The 25,520-nt window shown below is 42.4% G+C and overlaps 1 protein-coding gene across 19 annotated transcripts in view; it reads left to right on the top strand.

The window, feature by feature from the left end:
- Positions 1 to 25,520, top strand: part of DTNB (dystrobrevin beta) — a 291,517-nt gene that overhangs the window by 245,391 nt on the left and 20,606 nt on the right. For 10 of the 19 annotated variants that reach the window (XM_063077630.1, XM_063077631.1, XM_063077626.1 and 7 more), the window contains 2 exons: positions 6,890 to 6,986; positions 13,056 to 13,076. In XM_063077630.1, coding sequence (XP_062933700.1) covers positions 6,890 to 6,986; positions 13,056 to 13,076 — 118 coding nt within the window. Of the gene's footprint in view, positions 1 to 6,889; positions 6,987 to 13,055; positions 13,077 to 13,512; positions 13,606 to 15,512; positions 15,590 to 25,520 lie in introns of those variants that run through there. The other 9 variants (XR_010021624.1, XM_063077635.1, XM_063077632.1 and 6 more) reach the window with 3 other exon arrangements.

The raw sequence follows: 25,520 nt of genomic DNA, 5'->3' as shown, positions 1-25,520 counted from the left end.
TTCGTCAAGGATATCGGCCTGTGGTTTTCTTTTTTGGTTATATCTTTACCTGGTTTTGATATCAGGATGATGTTTGCTTCATAGAATGAGTTTGGGAGATTTGCGTCTGTTTCAATCTTTTGGAATAGTTTGTAAAGAATCGGTGTCAATTCCTCTTTGAATGTTTGGTAAACCCTTCTGCTGTGAATCCATCTGGTCCTGGGCTTTTCTTTGTTGGGAGCCTTCTGATAACAGCTTCAATCTCCTTTATTGTTATTGGTCTATTCAGATTTTCTACATCTTCATGGCTCAGTTTTGGGAGCTTGTGTATGTACAGAAATTTATCCATTTCCTCCAGATTTTCAATTTTGTTGGCGTATAGTTGTTTATAGTCTCGAATGATTCCTTGTATTTCAGATGAATCAGTTATAATATCGCCTTTTTCATTTCTAATTTTTGTTATTTGAATCTTCTCTCTTCTTTTTTTTGTTAGCCATGCTAATGGTTTGTCAATTTTATTTATCTTTTCAAAAAACCAACTTTTTGATTCATTGATCTTTTGTATTGTTTTTTTTGGTTTCAATTTCATTAAGTTCTGCTCTGATCTTAATGATTTCTTTCTGACTGCTAACTTTAGGTTTGGATTGTTCTTGTTTTTCTAGTTCTTTAAGGTGAAGTGTTAGGTTGTTCACTTGCCATCTTTTGATTCTTCTGAGGTGAGCATTTAATGCAATAAATTTCCCCCCTAGTACTGCTTTTGCAGTATCCCACAGGTTTTGGTATGATGTATCATTATTTTCATTAGTTTCAATAAATTTTTTGATTTCCTGCTTGATTTCCTCTTGGACCCATATGTCATTAAGTAGAATGCTGTTTAATTTCCATGTGTTTGTATAGTTTCCAGAATTTCCTTTGTTATTGATTTCTATTTTTAATCCATTGTGGTCTGAGAAAATACATGGGATAATTCCAATTTTTTGGAATTTGTTGAGACTTGATTTGTGACCTAATATGTGACCTGTCCTGGAGAATGATTCATGTGCTGATGAGAAGAATGAATATTCTGAGGTTGTTGGATGGAATGTTCTGTAGATATCTGCCAAGTCCAATTGGTCTAGAGTATTGTTTAGATCTGTAGTTTCTCTGCTGATTCTTTGCCTAGATGATCTGTCTAATATTGACAGTGGGGTGTTCAGGTCCCCTGCTATTGTGGTATTAGTGTCTATTTCCTTCTTTAGGTCTAATAGAGTTTGTTTTATAAATCTGGCTGCTCCAACATTGGGTTCGTATATATTTATGATTGTTATGTCTTCTTGATGGATCAATCCTTTTATCATTACATAGTGTCCCTCGTTGTCTCTTCTTATGGTTTTTAGTTTAAAGTATATTTTAGCAGATATAAGAATAGCTACTCCAGCTCGTTTTTCTTTTCTGTTTGCATGGTAAATCTTTTTCCATCCTTTCACTCTTAGTCTATGTGAGTCTTTATGGGTGAGGTGGGTCTCTTGAAGGCAGCATATAGTTGGGTCCTCCGTTTTAATCCAGTCAGCCAGTCGGTGTCTTTTGATTGGGGAATTTAAGCCTTTTACATTAAGAGTTGTTATTGAAAAGTGTTGATTTATTCCTAGTATTTTATTGATTATTGTTTGGTTGTCTTAGGTGTCTTTTGTTCCTTGCTTTCTGATTTACTGTTTGTTTTCTATGTTTTTTGGTTCCCTGGGTTGTAGATAGCCTTTTTGTTTGTTTGTTTTCTCTTCATGAATGCCATTTTTATTATACTAGTGGGTTTTGATTTTTCTTGGGTTTTTATGGTAGTGGTAGTTATTTTTCAGGAACCAAACCCTGTACTCCCTTGAGAATTTCTTGTAAGGGTGGTCGTGTGGTGGTGAACTCCTGCAGTTTTTGTTTGTCTGAGAAATATACCATTTGCCCTTCATTTCGGAAGGATAGCCTTGCAGGGTAGAGTATTCTTGGCTGACAATCACTGTCTTTTAGTATTTTGAATATATCATCCCATTCCTTTCTGGCTTTTAGGGTTTGTGATGAAAAGTCTGATGTTAGCCTGATTGGGGCTCCCTTATAGGTGATTTGACGCTTCTCTCTTGCAGCTTCTAAGATTCTCTCTTTGTCTCTGAGTTTTGCCAATTTGACTATAACATGTCTTGGAGAAGACCTTTTTGGGTTGAATATGTTTGTAGATTGTTGAGCTTCCTGGATCTGAAGATCTGTGATTTTTCAAATACCTGAGAAGTTTTCTGCCACTATTTTGTTGAATATGTTTTCAATGGAACCTCCATTTTCCTCCCCTTCTGGAATACCCATGACTCGGATATTGGAGCACTTAAGGTTGTCTGATATCTCTCTCAGATTTTCTTCAATGCCTTTGATTCTTTTTTCTTTTCTTTCTTTTTTTTTTTTTTTGTCTGCTTGTGTTATTTGAAACAGCCCATCTTCAAGTTCAGAGGTTCTCTCTTCAACTTCTGCAAGCCTGCTGGTTAAACTCTCTGTTGTGTTTTTTATTTCACAGAATAAATTCTTCAGTTCCGCGAGTTCTGCTACATTTTTTTTCAGGGCATTGATTTCCTTGTACATTTCTTCTTTCATGTCCTGTATACTTTTCCTCATTTCATCATGATGTCTAGCTGAGTTTTCTTGTATCTCATTCAGTTTCCTTAGAAATATCACTTGAAATTCCTTTTGAGCCATTTCAAGGGCTTCTTGTTCTATAGGATCTAGAGCTTGAGAGTTATTACCCTTTGGTGGTGTACTTTCTTGATTTTTCATATTTCTGGTATCTTTTCTTTGATGTTTATTCGTTGTGGCAGGGGGTTTCACAGTCCACAGGTTTGACACTATTGTCTGACTAAGATGTTGCTGTGGTTGCCAATTTGTTATGGCTACCTCAGTGACTGCTCATTTGGCCACTAGTGCCTTGTGTGTGTGGTTGCCTCGGGTTTTGGGCCTCTCTGGGGAGCCACCTCTCTGGTCAGCTTGGACTTGGCCAGGCTGCTGGGTCATGGGGCAGTACCTCAGGGTGTGGTCTCTGCTGAGCTTCCACCTCCCGTGCTGGACTTCTCCCTGTTCCATGCACTCTGGGCCGGGCTGCTGGGATGTGCAGAGGTACTGCAGAGTGTGTGGTCTCTGCAGAGCTTCCCCTTCCCCTGCTGGATGTCTCCCTGCTCCGTGCATGCTAGGCTGGGCTTGGGATGGAGCCAGGTGGCAGCGGTGAAGCCCACCTGCTGCTGGATCATGCGGCGGTGGCCCCCCCACAGGGTGCGTGGACTCTATGGAGCTTCTACCTCCCCTGCTGGATGTCTCTGTGCTCCATACGCAATGGGCCGGGCTGCTGGATCGTGTGGCGGCGGTGTGGTCCCTGTGGAGTTCCAGCCTCCCCTGCCAGATGTCTCCCTGCTCCTTGCACACTAGGCCGGGCTGGGAATGGAGTCGGGTGCCTGCAGTGAAGCCTACCTGCTGGATCATGCAGTGGCGGCCCCACAAGGTGTGTGGTTTCTGCGGAGCCTCCACCTCCCCTGCCAGACGTCTCCCCACTGTGTGTGTACTGGGCCGGGCTGGGAATGGAGCCTGGTGGCGGCGGTGAAGCCTATCTGCTGGATCATGCGACAGCGGCCCTGCAGGGCATGTGGTCTCTGTGGAGCTTCTGCCTCCCTGGCTGGACGTCTCCCCGTTCCGTATGCACTTTATGTTATGTTTTTATAGTTTAAATCGGTTGGTTTGTGAGAGAGAGTTACGCTAGGGACCGTCTATTCCACCATCTTGACTGAAAGTCTCTTAAAAGGCATATAAAGGGCAAGATTCATCTGTAGGTTTCTGACATCCTTCTGGTTTTGGTCAATATGTACGGGTCCAGGAATTGCCAATACCCAGCTATTATAAAACAAGACAGAGAATTTCATCCATAGGATTAGTGGTTATGAATTTTGACCACCAGGCTTATCTTTTCCCCGTTTATTATTATTTTTAATTATATGTTTGTTAACAATAGTATGTGTGACAAATGTGTAAGATATGAAGCATAGTAAAAAAATGAGCACCCATGAACCCGCATCGTATTTGAGAGCTCATGTATTGCTGAAACTATGCCATCTATAGAACTCCCACTGCATTACCCCATTTCCTTGGCTCCACCTTCCCCATAGAGTGAACTTCTTTCCAGAATTTGGTTTATTATTCCCTTGCTTTTTAAACAGTGTTATCACCTATATGTGTATTCCTACAAAATAAAGTGTTTAGTTTTGCTTTTTGTTTTTGAGCTTAATAGAAATATTATATGCAGTCCTCTAGGACTTTTCCCTTCCTTGGTATTACTCTGTAGGATTCTTCTATGTTGTTGCATGTAGCTGTAATTCATTCATTTTCACTTCTTACTGTGATTGTTTGGTCATGCCCGGCACAGTTGGCAGGTCCAGTTGAGGGAAGGAAGGCTTCCTAGGACATTGAATGAGTCAGATTCTCCTTATGGAGTACATAACAGCACTGGAAATTTAATGAGAATGAAAGACTAGAAGACAATGAGTCCATCCTAAAAACTACGATCTAGTTTTAGAAACAAAGCATGAAACAATTTGGTAGTCTGTTAAATAATATTATACAATGTTAATAAACAGTATGGATGGTGTCTTCTAAGGAACGTGAGTAGGGATATATGTATATATAGAGAGAGAGTCCAGAAGCAGTTAGACCCACAGAGGTGATGGGAGTTGAACTAGACCATGGTAGGTAGGTATGATTTGGATGGAATGTAGGACAAAACATTTCAGATTGGACTGGGGCTGGGGTTCAGCATGATCTCCCAAATAAGAACAGCACATTTCAGAGAAAGGAAAGAATGTTGGAGCTAAGAATTTGTTTTTAATCGTTAACTGAATTAATCTTTACAATGCCATTGATAGGAGATAAAATTAGTTAGGCAATTGAGACCAGATTCTGGACAGCCTTAATTAATTATTAGGTTATTGGAAATTCTCGGAAGGTTTCAAATAATGATTTCATTAAGTTCAGTAGACATTAATTGAGCACATACTGGATGCATGATGTTTTCTTAATCCTTCAGTATATGCCAAGATGAGTAAGGCTCATCCCCTGACCTCAAGGATTTTCCATTGTGGTAGGAATGACAGCAAGGAAAATAAATTAAGTGCCACAGAGAAGCACAAATTGCTATAAGATTAATTAAGCAGACCCTGCTGAAGTGAACAGGAGCTGCTTACTGGAAAGAGTAATATTTGGGACAGACATTAAGGAATGGGTGGGAATAGCTGTGAGTCATAAAGTCATGGGGTCTGTTTAGAGAAAAGTGAACCATGGGCTAGAGGTCCAGACACGGAAGGGAGTAGGATAGGTGGAGAAGTGCCAAGGGTAGGAATGTAGTTGGGGACTAGAGCAGTGCTCTCCAATAGAAATATAATATGAGCCACATCTGTAATTAAATTTTTTCTAACAGCCTCATTGAAAAAGTGAAAAGAAATGGATGCCACCAATTTTAATACTATATTTTTCTTAACCCAATATTTCCAAAATATCATTTCAGCCTACTAAAAAATTACTGAGATATTTTGCTTTCTTTTTTTCACACTTAGTTTTTGAATTCCAGAGTACATATTACACTTACAGCTCATCTCAGTTCAGACTAGCCACATTTCTAATGCTCAGTAGTCACGTGTGGCTAATGGCTACTATGTTGGACATCACAGGTCTAGATTGTTCAGGGCAAGGGTCAGTGATGCTAGAAGTTCTGTTGCGATCATTATAGCATGACAAAATGAACACAGCTTTGCTTTGATCAGCATTTTAAAGTTTATAGAACACTCTCATAACAATTATCTTATTTGATCCTCAGAATATTGCTGCTGTTCTTTGTTATTAGTCTCATATTAGATGAGAGAAAATTGAGGTTAAGTGACTTGTCCAAGATTGCATGTTTAGTAAATGGTACGGTCAGCACCAAACCTCAAGTCTCTTGATTTATGCTCCATTGCTTTTTCCTCACCATAAGAGATGAAATCAGATCAATCAGACCAGGAGACTGTTGCATGTGTGAGGTATGGAGCACTTAGATAAAGTGAGAGAAGTGGGAATAGAAAGATAGGCACATAAATTTTCTAAGAAAGAATCATCTGAATTGGGTGACTGATTGAATATAGGATATAAAGAGGAAAGTGTCAAAGACGACTGGGTTTTTCCGCCATGACACCTGGGGAAAAAAGTAGCAGAAATTGGGAAAGACAACTATTTGGGGAGAAAAGTCTTCAGTCTGGTTTTGGACATATCAAACTAGAATAGATGACATGAAATCTGTCCTCTGGGAAAAGTGTGTTCTAGACACAAGGAGTCATCCTGATCTCTGTCACCCTTCTCAAACCCGATGTCTGGTGCTAGAAGTACTAACTACTGAATCTAAATTTCATACAGTTTCCCCACTATTAATTTAAATTTGGACTAGTTTTATATATCTTTCTGAATGAAGCATTTAACTTTCTGAAGAAGAATTTTAAAAATCATCCACTTTAATAATATTAATAATTCTTTTTCTCTATATGGCAATGTGTAATTTCCAAAGTACTTTTACATGTTATTCTTACATCAGTACAGAAAAGTAGGCAAAACAGATATTATCCCCATTTTATGCATGAAGTATCAGAGATTAAATGACTTGCTCAGCTTCTCATCACTACCTGCTTTGCTTTTTTGTCCTTGTCTTGATGCCCAAATGAGCTTTCGGTTCCTTGGTGAAAACCTTGACAGTCTGCCAAGCTGCCATAGGCTGCCTTCTTCAACATCCCTTCTGCTTTGACCTTGGCTTTAGGATCTTTTCCACTTGGCCTTAGACCCTTCTTTGAGGGTCCCTTTATCTTCAGAGTTTCATTTCTGATGGGCTTTTCCTCTTGGACAGGCAAAGGAAAGATGAACTGGAGCAGAGGATGTCGGCACTGCAGGAGAGCCGGCGGGAACTGATGGTCCAACTGGAAGGGCTGATGAAGTTGCTCAAGGTAAGAGCCCGCCGCCCACTCTCTGGTCACCTCCTCCCACCTGCTCAGCTCATATCATTCATCTCCCACCACAGCCTCAGTTTCTGCCTCCCTGTGATGTTGGAACAGGGTGAGGCTAAAGGCTTGACTGTCACTGCCTTAAACCAGTTTTCAGGTAAACCTCCATAAATTTAGCCTAATGTATAGAAGTTATCTAAATTAGTGTAAAGCCTGATTATAAAAAATTAGTAACCAGAAATAGAGTAATGTTCTTGAGTAGTTGTTTTTATGAATAAATAAAAATGTTTATAAATAGGATATTAGCTATGTATAAATGAATAATATTTCTCAAATACTTAAAGTTACTTTTAAGGCAACTTTTCAGATATTCCACCTAAATACCTAACAAATATTAAGTGTCCTATTTTAATAAGTAGTACAGAGGCAAACTACTAGTCAGGATTCTCCAGAGAAACAGAACCAATAGGATATATTAGGGTACTTCAAAAAAATTTATGGAAAAGATTTGCATTATCTTTTGGTTCTATTTTTCAACAAACTTTTGAAGTACCCTTGTATATACGTACCTAAGAGGGGATTTATTATGGGAATTGGCTCACACAATTGTGAAGGCAGAGAAGTCCCATGATAGACCATCTGCAATCCGGAGAACCAGGAAAGCCAGCGGTGTAATTCAGTCTGTGTCTGAAGGCCTGGGAACCGAGGAAACTGATGGTGTAACTCCCAGTCATGGAGGCATGTGGGGAGAGATGGATGTTGGGTCGCTGGTGTAAGTCCCGGAGTCCAAAGGCCTGAGAACCAGGGGAGCTCCAGTGTCCAAGGGCAGGAGAAGATGAGTGTCCCAGCTCCAGAAGAGAGAACAAATTCACCCTTCTTCTGCCTGCTTGTTCTATTCTGGTGCTCAATGGATTGGAGGATGCCCACCCACACTGGTGAAGGCAGATCTGCTTCACTCAGTCTGCTGATTCAAATGCCAGTCTCCTCTGGAAACACTCTCACAGAAACACCCAGAAATAATGTTTTACCAGCTATCTGGGCATCTCTTAATCAAGTGGACACATAAAAGTAAAAATCACACAAACCAACCCAATCAAACCAATACTAATCAATTACTTTACCATATTACGAGTGAAATAGCATGTTAGCTCTAGGTTTGGTATATTGGGGACCCAAATAAATCTAGAATAATTTAGGCCTATCCATTTTTGTTGAAAAGTATATTTCAACTCTTACACCCCAGAGCAGAGAAAGGCATGCTTGGCATTTAAATATCCTCACCTGGAATTTTTTTGGCACTGAGCAGAAATACTTGCCTGGTTATGTAGCAGCAGCACTTGCTCATGCTGTTACTCTCTAGGATCCTGTTTGTCAATGCTGTGAACCCGTTGTGTTTTGTAGTATGACACAGAGTTAGCAGCCAGAGTGAAAATCACAAAGTTTGGAGTGCCTCAAAAGCCAGGCTGATGGAGGTGAATTTAATCCTATGATAAAGGAGAGTCATTGAAGGTTTTAAAAACAACAGTTTAGGAAAATATGTGGGCAGGTTAGAAGGGGCAGAAGCTAAAGGATTATAGGAGATTAATGTAACCATCTAAACCTGAAGTGACAAGGGTCTGACTAGGAGTGGTAGCCCAAGAAAATATCAGCTTGGAGACATCAAGTTTTCCATTCTAAACCAGTCCCTTAATAATGAAGCCAATGGGTATTAGCAACTTGGATAAATGTAGCATTTATATTTTAAACTGACTTTTACTTGCTCAAGACAATTAATTCTTTTAGTCTTGAGCTGAGTTCTTTTTCTAGCTTTGGTCCTGGGTATTTGGGTTATTTTGCATGGACATGTTTCTGCATTAACCTTGTTAGCAGGATTTCTCCTCAGAAATATTTTGTTTCTAAATAGACCTTGTTTAAAGAAAACCTTATGCAAAAATCTGGCCCAAATCCCTCTAATAGTTGTTGAATATCCAGCTAAGCATCCCAATCACCCACTCAAAACAGCAGATATGTACTTAAGCGTACTTGGCCTGTGGAACATCTGGAGTCATATGAGCTTTAAAGGCCCTGCTGTTGTGGTTAGTACCACCCGTGGGACAGGGGATAATAGAGGGATCCCCTCACCCCTTCTCTGTGTCAAAGCTTTCCTTCAGAAAGATGCTCTCAACATTACCCAGGCACAGATGGGACGGTGTCCCACTGTGATTTTTGTAAAAGGCAAACTGAGGGGAAGTCAGAGTGCATTTCCCCTAAGTAACAAAGTGCATGTTCCTTTCCATTGGATTATCTGTAGCGTTCCTTTAGAGCTACTGGCTTGGAGCCCCATGCATACCTCTGTGACCTTGTAGTGTACCACTGATGCTTATATTCTAGGACTAAGCAGAATGAGCTAATGCCTGGAACTCTAATTCCAAATGCTGTTGTCTTACATTATAATTTCATTAAAATAATCAGGACCCTGCTGCCCCATTTTGTAGGATCCTCTGCCAGGTTCTTAAATGCTTTATCATTCACCCACCTGACAGGTTGAGGCCATTCAGAGTGGGAGGAAGAATTTGCAAACACAACCTAGGAATGTTGTCTTTTTATCCATCGAATAGAATTCACAGTTGAAAGTCTCATGCCTTTAGTGTCCAGCTTCCTAAAAGAATTGTAACATACTCTTAATTTGTGTATTATATACATTCCTAAAAGGTCATACATAGGAGTCATTGACTTATATTAAAATTTGAAAGATGTTTTCCTACTATTAAAAAAATATATTCATCAGGCCGGCCCGTGGCTCACTCGGTAGAGTGCGGTGCTGATAACACCAAGGCCACGGGTTCGGATCCTATATAGGGATGGCTGGTTTGCTCACTGGCTGAGCATGGTGCTGACAACACCAAGCCAAGGGTTGAGATCCCCTTACCGGTCATCTTAAAAAAAAAAAAAAATATATTCATCAACCTACAATAAAAATATACTTTAGAATCCTAATTTTAGTTTCAAAGGACTATCCTGCTTTCATTGATGTTCAGTCTGCTAGCATTTAATTTGCTCATAAAACAGCTGTAAGCAGTTAGTCAAATGGACAATCAAGCCACATGGTCTGGGATACTCATAAATTAAAATACATCACACAGTAAATTTCCATTACACAGGGAGTTCTTTCATTCTGTTGCTTCAGTAAAATTTTATATACTTTATCTTTTTATCTGAAAATAATAATTTAAAGAAGCATACATGCCATTGTTTATAATTCATTCAACAAAAATCTTAATCCTTTTTTTTGGAACAAGGCGTGGTAAAAATTGCCATATGTATATTTAACAAAAATGTATTGAGTTCTTAAGTGTCATGTTAGGTATTTATCATATAGTGGTGAGTAGACTCAGTCCCTGTCACCAAGGAATGTCAGGGACCTTCTTTTTTTTTTTTTGATGACATAGTTTTTTTGATGACACTCAGGTACCCATGTTTCTGTATATATCTTTTCCTTACATTTTTTCCCGATTAATGAGTATATAGATAATCTCTACCTCTGACTTCTTATTTAATCTAGAAATGGTCATATATTGGTGTTTCAGTTTCTAATGCATATTCCCAATATTTTTCTACCTCATTTTCCATTTTTCTGATATTGCTTTGAAGCACATTTAGCAGATGAATTCTGCAGTTTTGAATTTCATCTTCATTTGCAAATGTTTGCCTAGTTTGAATGTAAATTTTTGTATAGATGACTTTAGTGGCTATGCCATTACTTTGGCCCCCTAGCCAGGCATCCCCCGTGTGGAAGAGACTCACATGTTTTTAACTGACACAAGCAGTTCCAAATTTGCACTTTATAAGTAAGGTATCATTACCCCCTTTAAATCAAGCTGGTCCTATCCGTTATCATCAGTCAATGTTTACTGAGCCCAGCTAACTAATTGATAAGACAAAGTTTCTAAGAACTTATATCTGACCTGTTTTGCTGTGTTTACAGAGCGTTAAAGGCTTTATTTGAATAACTTTTGTGAGTTTAAATTATACAATACCATCCTAAGTAACACTTTGCCAAAGTCCACCCTCTCCCAATACTGGTGCATATAGGAGGACTCTAAGTCCTGAAAATGCTATCCTTCCTACCATATCCATCCTAACCTGACATGTGTCTACTGCAAATTATAATGATTTCATGTCTTTGGTCAAACTTATACAGCAGAGTCACCAAATGTACAAGCATGAAACATTGCTTTCTGACATTCCCCTATTCTATTAAACCAATGCAATGTTATTTCCAATATCAAACCCAGGGAAAGCAGTGAAGATAGGGAGGTGTCTTAGAAATTGCATACTGGTCTTCTGACCTCAGATACAATTTCAGCCTGTTAGGGTTGCCCCATCCCTCCCCCACCATCTCAGTTTTCAATTCAAAACTTACTGTCAGCAATAAAAACACATTTTAAAATTGTTTAACAATTTTCCTATGGCACTTTGCCTTGCCTAGAAAAGAGTCCTACCCCATAGGAAAGTCTGGCCAGAAGAGAGATCACTTCCCAACTACAGAACTCTAACCCCTTCTGACTAGAGCCAGGCATGCCAGGCACAAAAACAGATTCTACCTTCTTCAGGCTAACTCTGCCTGGGCCCCTGTGAGGTTAGGTGTGGTCAGGCATCCAGCAGCTGGCTTTGATCATGAAGAGCACTTCCCTGTGCGGAGTTGGAGTCTCCAAAGATTTCTTGATGCCCATTTAACTTCTAGTGCATGTCTCTCCCTTGCAGGAATGAAAATTATTTTCTCCAAGATTTTTCTTACCTTCTCTCTTTGTTAATTCCTTTGCTTTACTGAAATTATTCTCGCCATCGCACCCAGATCTGCAGACTATGTGAGAGCAGGAACACTTATCCATTCCTAAGACTTCCTAGACAAGTGTTCAGTAAAGACCACTTGCACAGATGGATCAAGTTTAAATAGAACCATTGCACAGCTTTTAGATTTGCATACCAGGACAAAGAGCTGAGGCTTCGTGACCATAGTTAACTATTATGAGGCACAAAAAGAGGAAGTAAAGAGACCCATTAAAAGACAGAATAGCTGAGGAAAAAAGGACCGAGGAGAGAGAAACTTGAAAGTGTTTATGTCGTCCTCTTTGTGATTTCCTACAGTGTCTGGTGGTGGGTTCATTTGGTTAGTCGACTGATAGTTAGCAAGTGCCTAATCTACCGTCACTGTAAGGCTCTAAAGGCAGAGACCATATCTTTGTGTTTCTGGTGCCTTATGCCTAGGAAGTGCTATATAAACCTGTGTTGAATTAATGAAAAACTGAGGTTGAGAATTCTTTTTTGAAAGGTCTTTCAGGGTCCTGAAGGAGTTTTCAGTGTATTGGAGAAGTGGGTATGCAAGTGCATCCCTGAAAAAAATGACAAAGCAGCCTGAAAACAGTGATAGGGGTGTAGATCCAACACATTTAATGAGGGTAGGGGGCTAAATAAGAAAAGAACCTGTGGTCAGTGGAATTGCTAGTTGGGAAGTCATAGATCAATGATTCTCCAACCAGTATGCGTCAGAATCAGCTGAAAGCTAAACACGTTGCTGTGTGCACCCTGGAGCTTCCACTCAGTAGGGCTGGGTGGGTGGGCACAACATGTGCATCTCTCACGCTGGTCTGTGTTCACTTTGAGAACCGTTAGCCTGGATAAATGTACCTAAACACATGTGAACATTGCGAATGGTGAAACAGAATGATTTTCAGGATTTTAAGTCATGGTTGAACTTCCTCTTTCAGTTTACCCTAAATAGTTATGTGACCTTAGGCAAATCAGGTTCTCTAGGCCTCTTTTATCTGTAAATAAGGAAGTTGGACTGGATGGTTTCTAAGGTTCTTTCCTTCCAACTCTAGAAGTTAGCAATGAATTAATTGGATGGGGCAGAGGTCTGCCATTTGCTTTGCCTGCTGATGCTCTTATGGTGGACGGGGCCTCGATCTCAGAACCCATGGGCCTGGCCAGGTTTGCCTGATTCTTCTATCCTTTCTTCCTAATATTTGTGGTGATGGATATTAATTTCTCTCCTTTTTCCCTCTGTCTTTGCTTCATCTTCAACACCTCTAGGAGGAAGAGCAAAAGCAGGCAGTAAGTGAACTTCAGAATTCCCCGTGGACTCTTGCTCCTTTTGCATGTTCTTCTTTGCCTCATACAAAGGTTATATACTTTCTCCGCTCCCACCTGCTTAGTATCATCTCTGAAGAATTGGTTATGGGTACAAGCCTCAGTAGTTCTCTCCATGGCGTTGTAAAATGGGATAAAAGTCCGAGTCATGTTTAACTAGTAGAGCATGTTGTTACTTGAAACCAGAGCTTATTGAATTTTTTTTAAGTACACAGCTGTTGTGTTTATTTAAATATGCATGATTAGCCAGGCCACCATTGCATTTTCCTGCTCTTTCGTTGTCTGTTGTTTTGTGTCTAGAGTGACTTTAATTGCTTGAAACACCTTTTGGGGTGGTGGGGGTGACCTCATGTCATAAACAACTGTGCATGAAAATGAGTAGTTCTTTTGATAACTTTAGATGTCCTACAATCTTGAATAGGCTTCTGGGTGCTCCGGCTCCACTAGCCTTCTTAACAAAATTGATGATGACAACTAAGAGACTGACTGCACTGTAAGTGATTTCCTGTTCAGAGCCTACTCCAGAGGGTGCTCGGGTTTTTCTAAGTTGTGTTGTTGTTGCATATGTTTGGGGAAGGTTTATGTTTGTTTTTATTTTTCCTTATAGTCACTAACACACACAAGAAATCAGTTGAGGGCATATCCACAATAGTAACACCATTGTTTATATTACACAGTAAGGTTTTCAAAGCATACATTTGTACACAAGCTAAAGCTGAATTTTCGTTGACCTCAGGGCTTTTCTTTTTCCAAGAGAGAAATATAAAATGCGTAATTCAAAAAATTTACCCATTTTTTTAAAAAAACACAAGTTTATCCAAGTTTTAGATTAAGAATAGGATTATAAAACATCATACTTATTGTTTCCAGTTAGGAGAGCAGTGGAATCATAGAGTAAAGGGGACAGGAAAGGAAAGGAAGAGATAGGTAGTAGTGAGGGGAAGAGGCAAAAAGGGGGTGAGGAGGAGACAGATTGTCAGAAGGAGGAAAGGAACGTAGCATACGGCAGCAAGATAGACAGCATCCCAGAAACGCCATGGCTTTAATGTGACAAAAGCGAGTTTGGTTTTGTTTTTGCTTGGTTTGTTTTTGCTTTTTTTCCTCATTCACACAAAGTTTATTGCTTCGATCTTATGGCACTTCCGCATCAATAGGTACATTTACAAGGGCAAAGCCATAGAGGAACAGGATGGGAAATCAAGCCCAGCCATTAAATGTTTCTACCAGGAAGTGACACATATCACTTCCACTCCATTTCATTGGCCAAAGCAAGTCACACAACCACACTAACTTCAAGGGGGCTGGGAAGGCTAATCCTCATGTTTGTTTGGAAGTAGCAGAGAAGCAGATGTTGGTAATGCCTGCCACAAGTAGGGGAATGCGTGAGACTGTATTGTAGGGAAAGGAAATAGACCATTTATCCTCCCAGCTCCCTTCTCCACTCATTTCCCTGCCAGTCTCCACTTGTTATCCGTATATCCGTCCTGCTGACCCAGGGCATCACTGTACCTGTAGTTGCTGACCAGCAGCGTTCCCCTCCTTCTCTTCATACCTCTCAACCCCAGAGCTGCACTCCACAGCTGTAACCACTTGCCGGGAATTTACTTCCAACAGTCTGCCAAGACTAGCGCCTCCTGATCTGTCTCTGAATGTGCCAACTTAAAGTGAAACATGAGTTGGAAACACCCTACACTTTCCCTGAGAACTCTCTTTCTGAAGGTGGCAGACATTATGGATATTTAGTTTAACAGTAGCAGTAGAGCTTCCAGTAGACATTTCATTTTTAAAAATTTTATGGCTTACCATGTAATCCAAGAAATAGGAATTGGCACCACTGTGATATTTCTCAGGTCAATTTAAAGCTAACCTTGAGCAGACAGAGGATTAAATAACAACATGTTCGTTTCAGTGACCTTTCATTCTTTGTGAGATCGTCATCCCCTTGAAGTTGGAAAAATGAGAAACTAGACTCTGAAGCCTGCCACTAATGAGCCTATTGTGTGCATGTCTTGGGAATTCTCCCAGGCCAAGGTCTTGATCTCATGTCCGAGTTCACGGTCTCATAGGACTATCCTTAGCATGAGTTGGTACAAATGGTTTTTTCCTCAGCTTTCCCCACCATGGTATGAGGTAAGAAATGCTGCTGTGTTGATTTACATAGAAATATTCCTCTATCCACTTCAAAGATTTAAACTAGACCCACCTAAGGTTCAGATCTGAGGCTTAAATTTGGACTGAATGACTTTACATAATTGAACAATGTTTTTAACATGTATAGCTGAAAAGACCATAAGACTTTGGAAGTAGAGCTTCTGCTTTAATCAATATCATTACTGAGTGAAAGACAAAAAGATGGAGTATTTAACACAGAGCTAAAATATGAACCTTTCTTTCTTCCAGGTTCTGGCTGGAATGGTTTCATTTCTTCCCTGTCAAAATGTCTTGCCCTAAATGGGTAATAAAATAATGTAAAAGACTTTTTTTTTTTTTTGACCGGTAAGGGGATCGCAACCCTCGGCACAGTGTGGTCTGCACCACATGAGCGCACCAACCATCCCTATATAGGATCCAAACCCGCGGCCTCGGTGCGACCACCACTGCACTCTCCCGAGTGAGCCACGGGGCTGGCCCGTAAAAGACTTTTTAAATGAAGAATTTACTTCCCCAAACTTGCTCTATAGATCTATTATGGAGAATTTTCATTTAGCCCATCTTCTTGCTGCTTTCTCCTTTGGGAATTCACTATTAACTACTACTAAGATCTCTTTCTACCCACAAAACACTTCCGACACCAAATATGTGGGTTTTTTACACCAAGCAAGTCTCCATTTCTCTGCAAACACCAACTGGGTGTCCTACAATTTAACTTAATTCGGACATTACCCAGAATTAGCATAGGTTATGGGCTTAGTCCTGCAAGACTGCCCCCACTTCATATACCAGTCACAAGGTTACCCACACTTATGTCTGACTTGACTACAAATCGGGGATTCCTATAATCCCCTTCTCAGATTTGATGATTTGCTATAATGGATCACAGAACTCAGGGAAACACTTTACTTACATTTATTTATTGGTTTATCATAAAATGAACAGCCAGATGAAGAGATATATGGGTTGAGATCCAGAAGGACCCTGAACACAGGAGCTTCCGTCCCCATGGAGGTGGTGTGCACTACCTTACCAGTACATGGATGTGTTCACCAGCCTGGAAGTTCTCCAAACCCCTTTGTTTAGGGATTTATGGAGGTTCCATAACATAGGCATGATTGAGTAAATTATTGGCTACTGGTGATTAACTCAGTCTCCATCCTCTCCCTGCTCCCCAAAGATCTGATGGCGGGGGCTGAAACTTTCAACCCTCCAATCATGTCTGGATTTTTCTGGTGACCAGCCCCAGTCCTGAAGCTATCTAAGATCCCTCAGCCACTAGTCATTCTTTAGTATATAAAAGATCCCTTTGTCACTTTGGAGATTCCAAAGATTGTAGAAGCTCTTGTGCCAGGAACCTGGGACAGGACCAAACACATATTTGTTATATTACAGCATCACAGGATTATTTGGGCTGCTGGAGAACTTGAGAGAAATGGCTAATAACTGTTATTTTAAAATCTTTGGTGCTGTGGTTCTGCCTTCAGTTACAGCCACTTTTCCGGTGCTTTGAGTGTCTTTAGGACCTCAGCTGGCAATTCTTCTGTCTTTCTTCCCTCCCTCCCTCTTTCCCTCCTTCCCTTCTCTTTTCTCAAATCTAAGGGTTATAATTAAGGGCAGAACTGCTTGGCCGTTTAGATAAGACTTCATTGAGTGACTGTTCAACCCACGATTTACCCTGCAGTTTAACAGGCTCAGGAATTAGATGGTTGGGTCAGGGTTAACCAGGTCCATGGTTATCATCAGACTGTAGTTAAAGGACCTTGTCTGCCTTTTTCACTATTGTATCCCCAGCCTTTAGCCCAGCCTGCCACACGGTAGATACTCAATACAAATTTGCCAAATGAAAACCAGTATTAACCAAATTTACAAGATTTTGACTTACAGACTATATGAATTAATAATTGTATTAGTTGTAAGGGATATAGCTGGTTTAAGTACCTATGTATAACAGTGATTTTGTTCAAGGTACTCCCAGATAATAGGTAGATCCATTCAGGAGACTAAATTGTGGTTCAGAATATCCTCTAAATATCCTTTAGATAATCAGAAAAACAAATTTCAATGTTACCAAAAGAATAGGAACACCAGGCTAATGTATTAGTATTATCATTAGCTCTATCATTATTTCTGTCTAAAGAACAGATACTGATTACAGAGAATAAAATCACTCTTTTTTTTAACATCACTAATCCATAAAATGTAGACTATCTATAGTTATTTGTATCATTTGAATATGTGGCTGTAGGATTGATCAGCATGTTACAAAGGGACATGTTAGGGTAACAACAGACTGATTAGGTCCCTAACAGCAATGGTGTTTTTATGACCGTGGGTGCACTTAAGCTGTGGGCTACTTGAGTCTAGATCGAAGATTCTCTCAGTCCTACTCTGGAAGGACTTAAGATGTATGAATTTGTTCTAGGAACAGCTCAGGGTTCCATTTCCCCAATGACTCAATACACCATAAAATTTCACTGCTAGATCTCTAACACCAAATAAAATGAGCAGTCCAAGGCAGGGGGTTCAGTTTATTCATGAAGGGTATGTTTCCTTGAACATTTCTCTCCTCCCTCATATTATCACTGCCTTTTATGTGCTTATCAACATCAGGCTTAAAGATGGTAACTTTAGACAGTACAAGTTATAAGGATAGGAGGCTCCTACAGGGGTCTCCTTGACCCAGATTAGTAGGCTCAAGGGTAATATAGCTGGCAATTTGAAAATAATATAATTAGAGGAATCTTGGGGTGTCTGTTAAGAGAACATTGCCACACTTGGGACCTCTCTTTTTACTTCGGTAATTTGGGAAACCACGTGGGATCTTGCTCTCATGCCCTTTCTAATTTCCAAGATCCAGATAAATCGCACTCTATAGCTACACCAAAGAAAGCATGGTTTGGTCTGGCTCCTGGAAGCCCCCATTTCTAGTCATGGCTCCACCAAACATGCCTCGGAGGAAGGGCACTCAATATTTAGTTAGCCATGATCAGTCCATGAGGGCTCCCACAAACCTCATGAATACTAACTTTGTAAGTTTAAGAGAAGGTACTTTCAAAAAACAAAAATCCTACACAACAACAAATAAAAACCTTGTCTTGGTCCATTAAAGAGATTGTTGGTGAACCACTTGGTGCCAGCATGCCACAGGGGTCTTGTCCCTGCCTGGTTCCCTTAACCTTTGGACACAGTCTCATTGGGAAGTGGTTCAGATTCACATGCTTCCAAAATCTTCTGGGCTTTCTGGCCCCACCATACTCTGAAATAGAAGCCCAAATCTACTTATTCCCAAAAGGCAAAGGATTATCATTCATTTATTTATTCAGCATTGTTTTATTTATTACTACATATGTTCAAGGCAATGAGCTTGGCCTTTTGGAGGATAAAAAGAGAAATCTTACACAGTGCCACTCTCAAATACTATGGAAGTTATTTCATGGTTGACATGATACCCTAAATGCAGAAACACAAGCCAGGTCAGTGGTAGCCTGAGCCTTAGGCACCACTGCTGCCTTCTTAAGTTTGCTAACTACACAGTTGTCTTTTGGTAAATAAGGACCAATGTGCTGTTCTATATGACTATCCCATAAGCCTTCAGCCGGGGTCCCAGTCCTAGCTTGTGTACATAGACTGTCTGCCAGTGCTAGCTGCCCATCAGTCTTGGCACCTGTACTCACTCTAAGAACTTGGAAGTTGGTTGTTTTGTTTTTGTTTTTCCAAAAAGAGGAAATATCATTACAATATTAAAAATAGGTATTTGTAATACGACAAGCGAACAGATATGAGGTTGTTGGGAGGGAGGGGGACGAGGGAGGAGGGAGGGAGGCTTCGGTAATGGGCCACAATGATCAACTACATTGTATATTGACAAAATAAAATAAAATTTAAAAAAAAATAGGTATTTGTATTTCACTCCCCCAAAACTCCTTGAATACCTCCAAGGAGTTTACAGTCTGAGGATACAAAGGAAATAGTTTCTGGGTCTGTGCAGCACCCCCAGTATTTTCCATCACTCTCATCAGTGACAAGCTGAGAGATTTCCTTGCCTACTTTTTAATTTCCCTCCTGTATTATATTTCTGTCTTTTTCTCTCCTGACCAGAATGCACACAGCATAGGAAAACTGTCCTCCTGGGTCTCAGTGAAAATTCTCTACACACTAAACTGGAGAAATTCTCCTTCCTCTGGAGGAATATTGAATTCTAGGACATGTTATTTCCCCCAGAATACTACAGTCCGAATGTCAGCAAAGAGGTAACAGAAAAGGATGAGTGAAAGATGACATCTAGGTTTGGGGCCTGAGAATGTGGGGAAATGGTGGGTACCAAGGACTGAACAAATGAAAATGGGGAGATGATCTGGCTTAAGAAAGGGACTTTGATCTGATCCGGTACATACTGAGTTACACAGAATAGCCAGGCATCAAGCAAATAAGTCTACCAGATATTGGGAGATGTGCAACTGAAATTTCAGTGGGAAAACACAGCTAGCCATGTAGATTTGGAAGCCTTCAACATAAAATTAGGATTGAAACCATAAACATGAGCCTTAGGGAAAATCCATAGTAGGCAAAAAAAAAAAAAAAAAAAAAAGGAAGGAAGGAAGAAAAGGCAGTGGATGAGGTAGGAGGAGAAGGGTTGGGGGTTCTCTCGGAAGCCCAGAAAGCTTCAAGAAGGAGAAAGTGAGTAAGACGGTAAGACAAGGAATCCCTTGAATTTGACATTAAGGAAATTATCAGTGACTTTGGAAAGAAAATTTTCAGGAGAGTAGCAGCGTGCAGACAGCTCTGAAAAGTGAGCTTTGTCTTGTCGAGCTTCCTTACCACCCCATGTTGAATAACCACCTTGATGAAGGAACCTTTATTTTTTTAATTTAAAATTTTTATTGAATCAAAATTGATTATACTTATTTTTGGGGTTCAACATTGAGATATGTTGATCAAATCAATATTATTAGCATAATATTGTTACAAATCGCAATTATTCTTTATGCCCCTTGTCCAATCCCTCCCATCCCCCTTTCTCTCCCCCCTCCCCACTCTAATCACCCTAGCTTTCCTCTCTCCTTCTGAAAGAATAATGTTACTCTGTTGATTAGCTGCCCAATGCTGAGAGATGTGATCATGTCCCCTAATACTATCATAGAGCAGATGTCTCTTCTGTGACTATGAAATGGGCTCTGTGGAGGCAGATATCCTCATTCTTTATCTCTGCTGGTGAGGCTCCTGTGTCACAGCACTCCATTGGCTGGTGGACCATCTGCGTGGTGGTTGTGGCATCTAGCCACCTTCACTGCAGCCATGGTTATCATAGTGGCTGTGGTGGGCCACTCACATGGAGGAGATATTTTTGGCCTGCTCCATGGTGCTGGCAGTATGCCTGGTTGTGGAGAGTGTCCAATCCCTGGTTCCATGCCCAAGGTCCCCGAGTGGGTCCTGAGGTGCTGGCACAGTGTGCTTGGTTGTGGGAGGGGGGTCCAGTCCCCAGATCCTTACCCTAGGTCCCTAGGCGGGCCCCAAGGCAGTGGTGCAGTGTGCCTGGTTGTGGAAGGGGGGACCGGTCCCCTTCTCCATGCCCCAGGTGCCAGGGCAGGCCCCAAGGTGCTGGCACAGGGTGCTTAGTTGTGGGAGGGGGGTCTGGTCCCTGGCTCCATACCCCGGGTACCTGTGTGGGACCTGGGGCGCTGGCATGGGGTGCCTGGTGGTGGGAAGGGGGTCCAGTCCCCTTCTCCATGCCTTGGGTCCTAGGCAGGCCATGGGGTGCCTGGTTGTTGGAGGGGATCCGGTCCCCTTCTCCATGCCCCAGGCCCCAGGGCGGGCCCCAGGGTGGGCCCTGAGGTGCTGGCACGGGGTGCCTGGTTGTGGGAGGGGGGTTCTGTCCCTTTCTCCATGCCTCAGGTCCCTGGGCAGGGCCCTGATGTGCTGTCCCAGCATGTCTGGTTGTGTGGGCGGGTCTGGTTCCCAGCTCCTTACCCCGGGTCCCTAGGTGGGCCCTGAGGTGCTGGTGAGGTATGCCTGGTTTTGGAGGGGGGGTCCGGTCCCCTTCTATATTCCCTGGGTCCCTGGTCAGTACCCGAGGTGCTGGCGAGGTGTGCCTGCTTGTGGGAGGGAGGTTTGGTCCCCTTCTCCATGCCTTGGGCCCCTGGGCAGGCCCTGATGTGCTGTCCTGGCATGACTGGTTGTGGGAGGGTGGGTCTGGTCCCAGCTCCTTATCCCAGTTCACTGGGTGGGCCCCGAGGCACTGGCATGGTGAGCCTATTGTGGGAGGGGGGTCCGGTCCCCTTCTCCATGCCCTGGGTCCCCTCTTCAATGCCCCAGGTCCCCTCATGGGCCCCAAGGTGCTGGTGTGGTGAGCCTGGTTGTGGGAGGGGGGTCTGGTCCCATTCTTCATGCCTTGGGTCCCCGGGCAGTCCCCCAGGCACTGTCACGGTATGTCTGGTTGTGGGAAGGGGGTCCGTTCCCTGGCTGCTAGCTCCAGGTCCCCAGGCAGGCCCCTAGGCATTGGTAGTATGCCTGTATGTGGGAGTGGGGTCCGATCCTTGGCTCCAATTCTCAGGTTCCTGGGTGGTGGTGTGTGTGTTTGTGGGTGGGGGTCCTGCCCCTGGCTTCATGCCTCATGTCCCCTCGTAGGCCCCAAGGCATTCATGGTGTGCCTGGGCCGGAACAAAGATTTTGTCCTTTGCTTGCTTCTAACCCGGGGGAACTTCCTGTGGGAACCAGTACTTGAGCTGTGTGGTTGAGCTACATTGCTGCTTTGCTGCTGTTTCCCTAGGGAAGGCTTTTTGTGCAGCTCAGGGTTTAATGGTTGACCTTATAGGTACTTCCAGCTCTCCAGATACTCAGTGCACCTGGGATGTGTAGAAACTCTGATCTGGGCCTGAGTTTTTTCATCGAACTGCACCCCATGCAATTCTGCATTCCCGACCAGTCTCCTCTGAGTGGTTCTGCACTGATTGGGGGGTGGATCGGCTGTCCTTGCTGTGTCCCAGTGTTTTCCCAGTAGGTCTGTCTCCCCCATCGCCCATGCTCTAAATACTTCCTATGGGACAGGCCCTGTGTTGGTCCCTTGCAATGACTCACCGGCCTCTGAATGGTGCCCCTTTTTCAGCTGTTTTGCCTCCTTACTCCTGCATGGGTCCATGGGAACCCTGTTAGTGGTCTTGCTGTCCTGGGGGCCACCGAAGTCCTCTTCTCCCCTTCCACCTCCAAGTAACTCTGCGGCTTCTGCCGGCTCCTGCTCCACGTGCTCCAACATTAAAGCGGCCACAGCCCAAAACACTGAGAGCAGTTTTTTCTTTCTCTCTTCATGGTTTCTCCCACCTTCATGCACTCCATAGGTCTCTTCTCCTCTTCACCTGCACTCCAGCAGCCCCAGCTTGGCTGATGTTACATTTTTATAATTGTAAATTCATTGATTTGTGGGAGAGAGTGATGCTGGGGACCGTCTATTCCACCATCTTGACTGGAAGTGAAAGATGGGTCGATGAAGGAACATTAAATCTTAAATCTGGTTTAGTGAATTACACATGATGGATTGCCCTTCTGACTAACAGAGGCTTGGTGGCAGAATCCCATTTCTTTTCCGTTGAACGAGTGCATAACCTTTACAAACCTCAGTTTTCTCGTCTGTAACCTTCCAACTCCACAATCCTTTGATTCTTTTGTCATTGATACCAGTCTGTATACTGGGGAAAGGCTAGAAACAAGAATGGTCTACAATTGGGTTCGTTTCACTGGTTTCTCCTTTTGCAACTTTGAAACCCTTTGGCCCTACTTCATTGTTTGGGCTTTCTTTCAGTAACCAACTCCTTCCCCACGGTTTATTTTGTGCCAGCCTCCTACCTCCCACTTTTCCAGACAAAAGAAAGTGCCCTAAGAAAACATGGGCTGCTTCTCTGATGCCCTTCTCCTTGGCTCATCTCTGGTTCTGGGCCATGTCTCTGGCAGGACAGGATTCCCTACCACTGTTTCTGTCTGTTGTGCCTCACCTAGCATCTTCTCTCGGCATGGGATTGTTTCTGTAACCTTCACTTTGAGAGCATCTGCAGGCATTTCCTCACATCATGAAGGTGTACCAGTTTCTAGGGTAACAGGTTTTATAGCTGAACCTCAGGCTGGTTCTGATGTTCCGTATTAGTGGTAATGCTAAGGTATGGAGCTTCCTGGCCCAGAGACCTTAACTGAAAAGAACATCTGCTTAGTTTTAACAAAAAGAAGCATGTTATAAAGGGTGCAGTGAACTGTTTTATACTCTTCTCCATTTACTGCCAGTCATAATTTGGCAAGTACATTTAATCTCATTTGGAGCTGCGATATAGATGCCCTAATGTATAAAAAAAGAAAAGGAAAGGAAAAGTAGAAGGATTCTTTATAAAATTAGAGGTGATGCAGAGAGACAGTTAACTGCAACTAAAGTGGTACCTTTCCTAAGAATCTATGCCAACTCACAACTGTTTACACAGATGGCTGGTCAGAAATCCTTCAGTGCTCTTATTATTATGCATTAACTTAAACATATATAAAATTCACTATTTATTAATTGCTTTCACATTTCAAATTTCAACTCCTGTTTTTAACCAGCTCAGACCTCAGGAAAACAAGAGAGACTCTAGGACGAGACTCTTGGTTCTGTCGCTGCCCTGGTGACATATCCCAAATGTGCAGACAATATGATAGTCTGTTCCTAAGCCCCTTGAAGGTTCTAACCTAATCTGAGGTTCCTGGAATCCTGCCATTCTTTCCATAGCACCTCACCACCCAGGAAAAGAAGCCCTGGACAGACTGTCCTCTATAGGACCTCGTGACTCTGAGTCACCCTGAGCCAGGTTTCTCATCCTCAGTACTATTGGCATTTGGGGCCAGGTAACTCTTTTTTGTGGGTAGTTGTCCTATGCATTGAGGGTGTTTAGCAGCATCTTGACCTCTACCCACTAAATGCCAGTAGTGACCCTCCCCGCCAGGCCCCTAGCAGGTAAAACTTCCTCCTTCTTAATTAGAAGCCCCGCCTGAGCCCAGAGATACCAGTGGGAGCCCCCAAGGCATTCTCAGAATCCCTAAATCTGAGGTTTGGATATGGGATGGGCAGGAAAAGATTTCTAGTCGCCCTGCCCCACAGATCACCCTCTGTCTGTACTTGCTACTTCTGTTCAAGTCGTCATCAGCAGTCCCTGTGTTCACGCTAGCCATCTTCCAGTCTCCTCTCTTCCTTCTCAGTTTGCCAAAGCCTAGTCCATTCTTTCTCCAAAAGGTTGCTTGTATCTGTCTCCTCGTTTCTATTGCTATCACCATCTTCATTCTAGCCTCCACTGTCTGGAACCTGGTCTGTTAGAAAAGCCTCCTAACAGGTCTCCTGTGTCCTGTTTCTCAGTCCCTCCTTCACATTGCTTAGAGCCAGATTCCTGAACAGAGACCTGACTGTTCTTCCTCAGAAACGTTGACTAGCTCCCTCTTGCCATTGCCTACAGCAGGGGTCAGCAAGCTTTTTCTTAAATGGTTAGGTACTAAATATTTTAGGCTTTGTGAGCCAAACCAAAGATATTATGTAGGTACTTATATAACCATTTAAAATGTAACCATTAAAAAATGTAAAAACCATTCTTAGCTCGTGGACTATTAAAGAAAAAACAAACAGGTGGCAAGCCAGATTTCCCACGGGCTGTAGTTTGCCCATCTATGGCCTATTAAATAAACTCGGTGGCCATGTATTTAAGGCTCTGGATGCCTGTCGCCCACACTTCTCTCTTCCCACTGCCCATCTCCCATGCTCCCCACACACAGCCTCATCAGCTCTCCTTACCCCAAACACAGGCTCCTCCCTCGGGCCGTGCCTTTGTTCACCCTCTTTCCTCACCTGGACTGCCTTTCCCAAGCCTCTCTGCCTGCTGCAGTGTTGCAGTTACACCCGCAAGATACACTCAGCTTCCACCTCTTCTGTGAAATCTTACCCTGTTCCATAATGTCAGCGAAACCCTCTTGTGTCTATGCTGCTTTGCCTTTGCCATAGCACATATTTCTGTACTTCATCCTTCTTGGCTTGTTAGATGTGTACACGCCTGACTTAGAACTGGGGGCCTGCTGAGAGTGCAGGTGTTGCCTCATCTGCGTACCCTCCCCCCAGCACCTTCCAGAGTAGAACGATGACAGTCTTACTGTATGGAGCCATGTGTGCAGAGCATTTCGTGTTCATCCCCCCCAACCTGTGAGGCAGATATTATCATCCACATTTTCGATATGAAGAATCACAGGTGTGGAGAGGTTAGG

The sequence above is a fragment of the Cynocephalus volans genome, chromosome 14 (assembly GCF_027409185.1).
Source record: "Cynocephalus volans isolate mCynVol1 chromosome 14, mCynVol1.pri, whole genome shotgun sequence".
Classification (NCBI taxonomy): domain Eukaryota; kingdom Metazoa; phylum Chordata; class Mammalia; order Dermoptera; family Cynocephalidae; genus Cynocephalus; species Cynocephalus volans.
The sequence above is the reverse complement of the archived record's forward strand: the minus strand, read 5'-3'. Positions and strand labels throughout refer to the sequence as shown.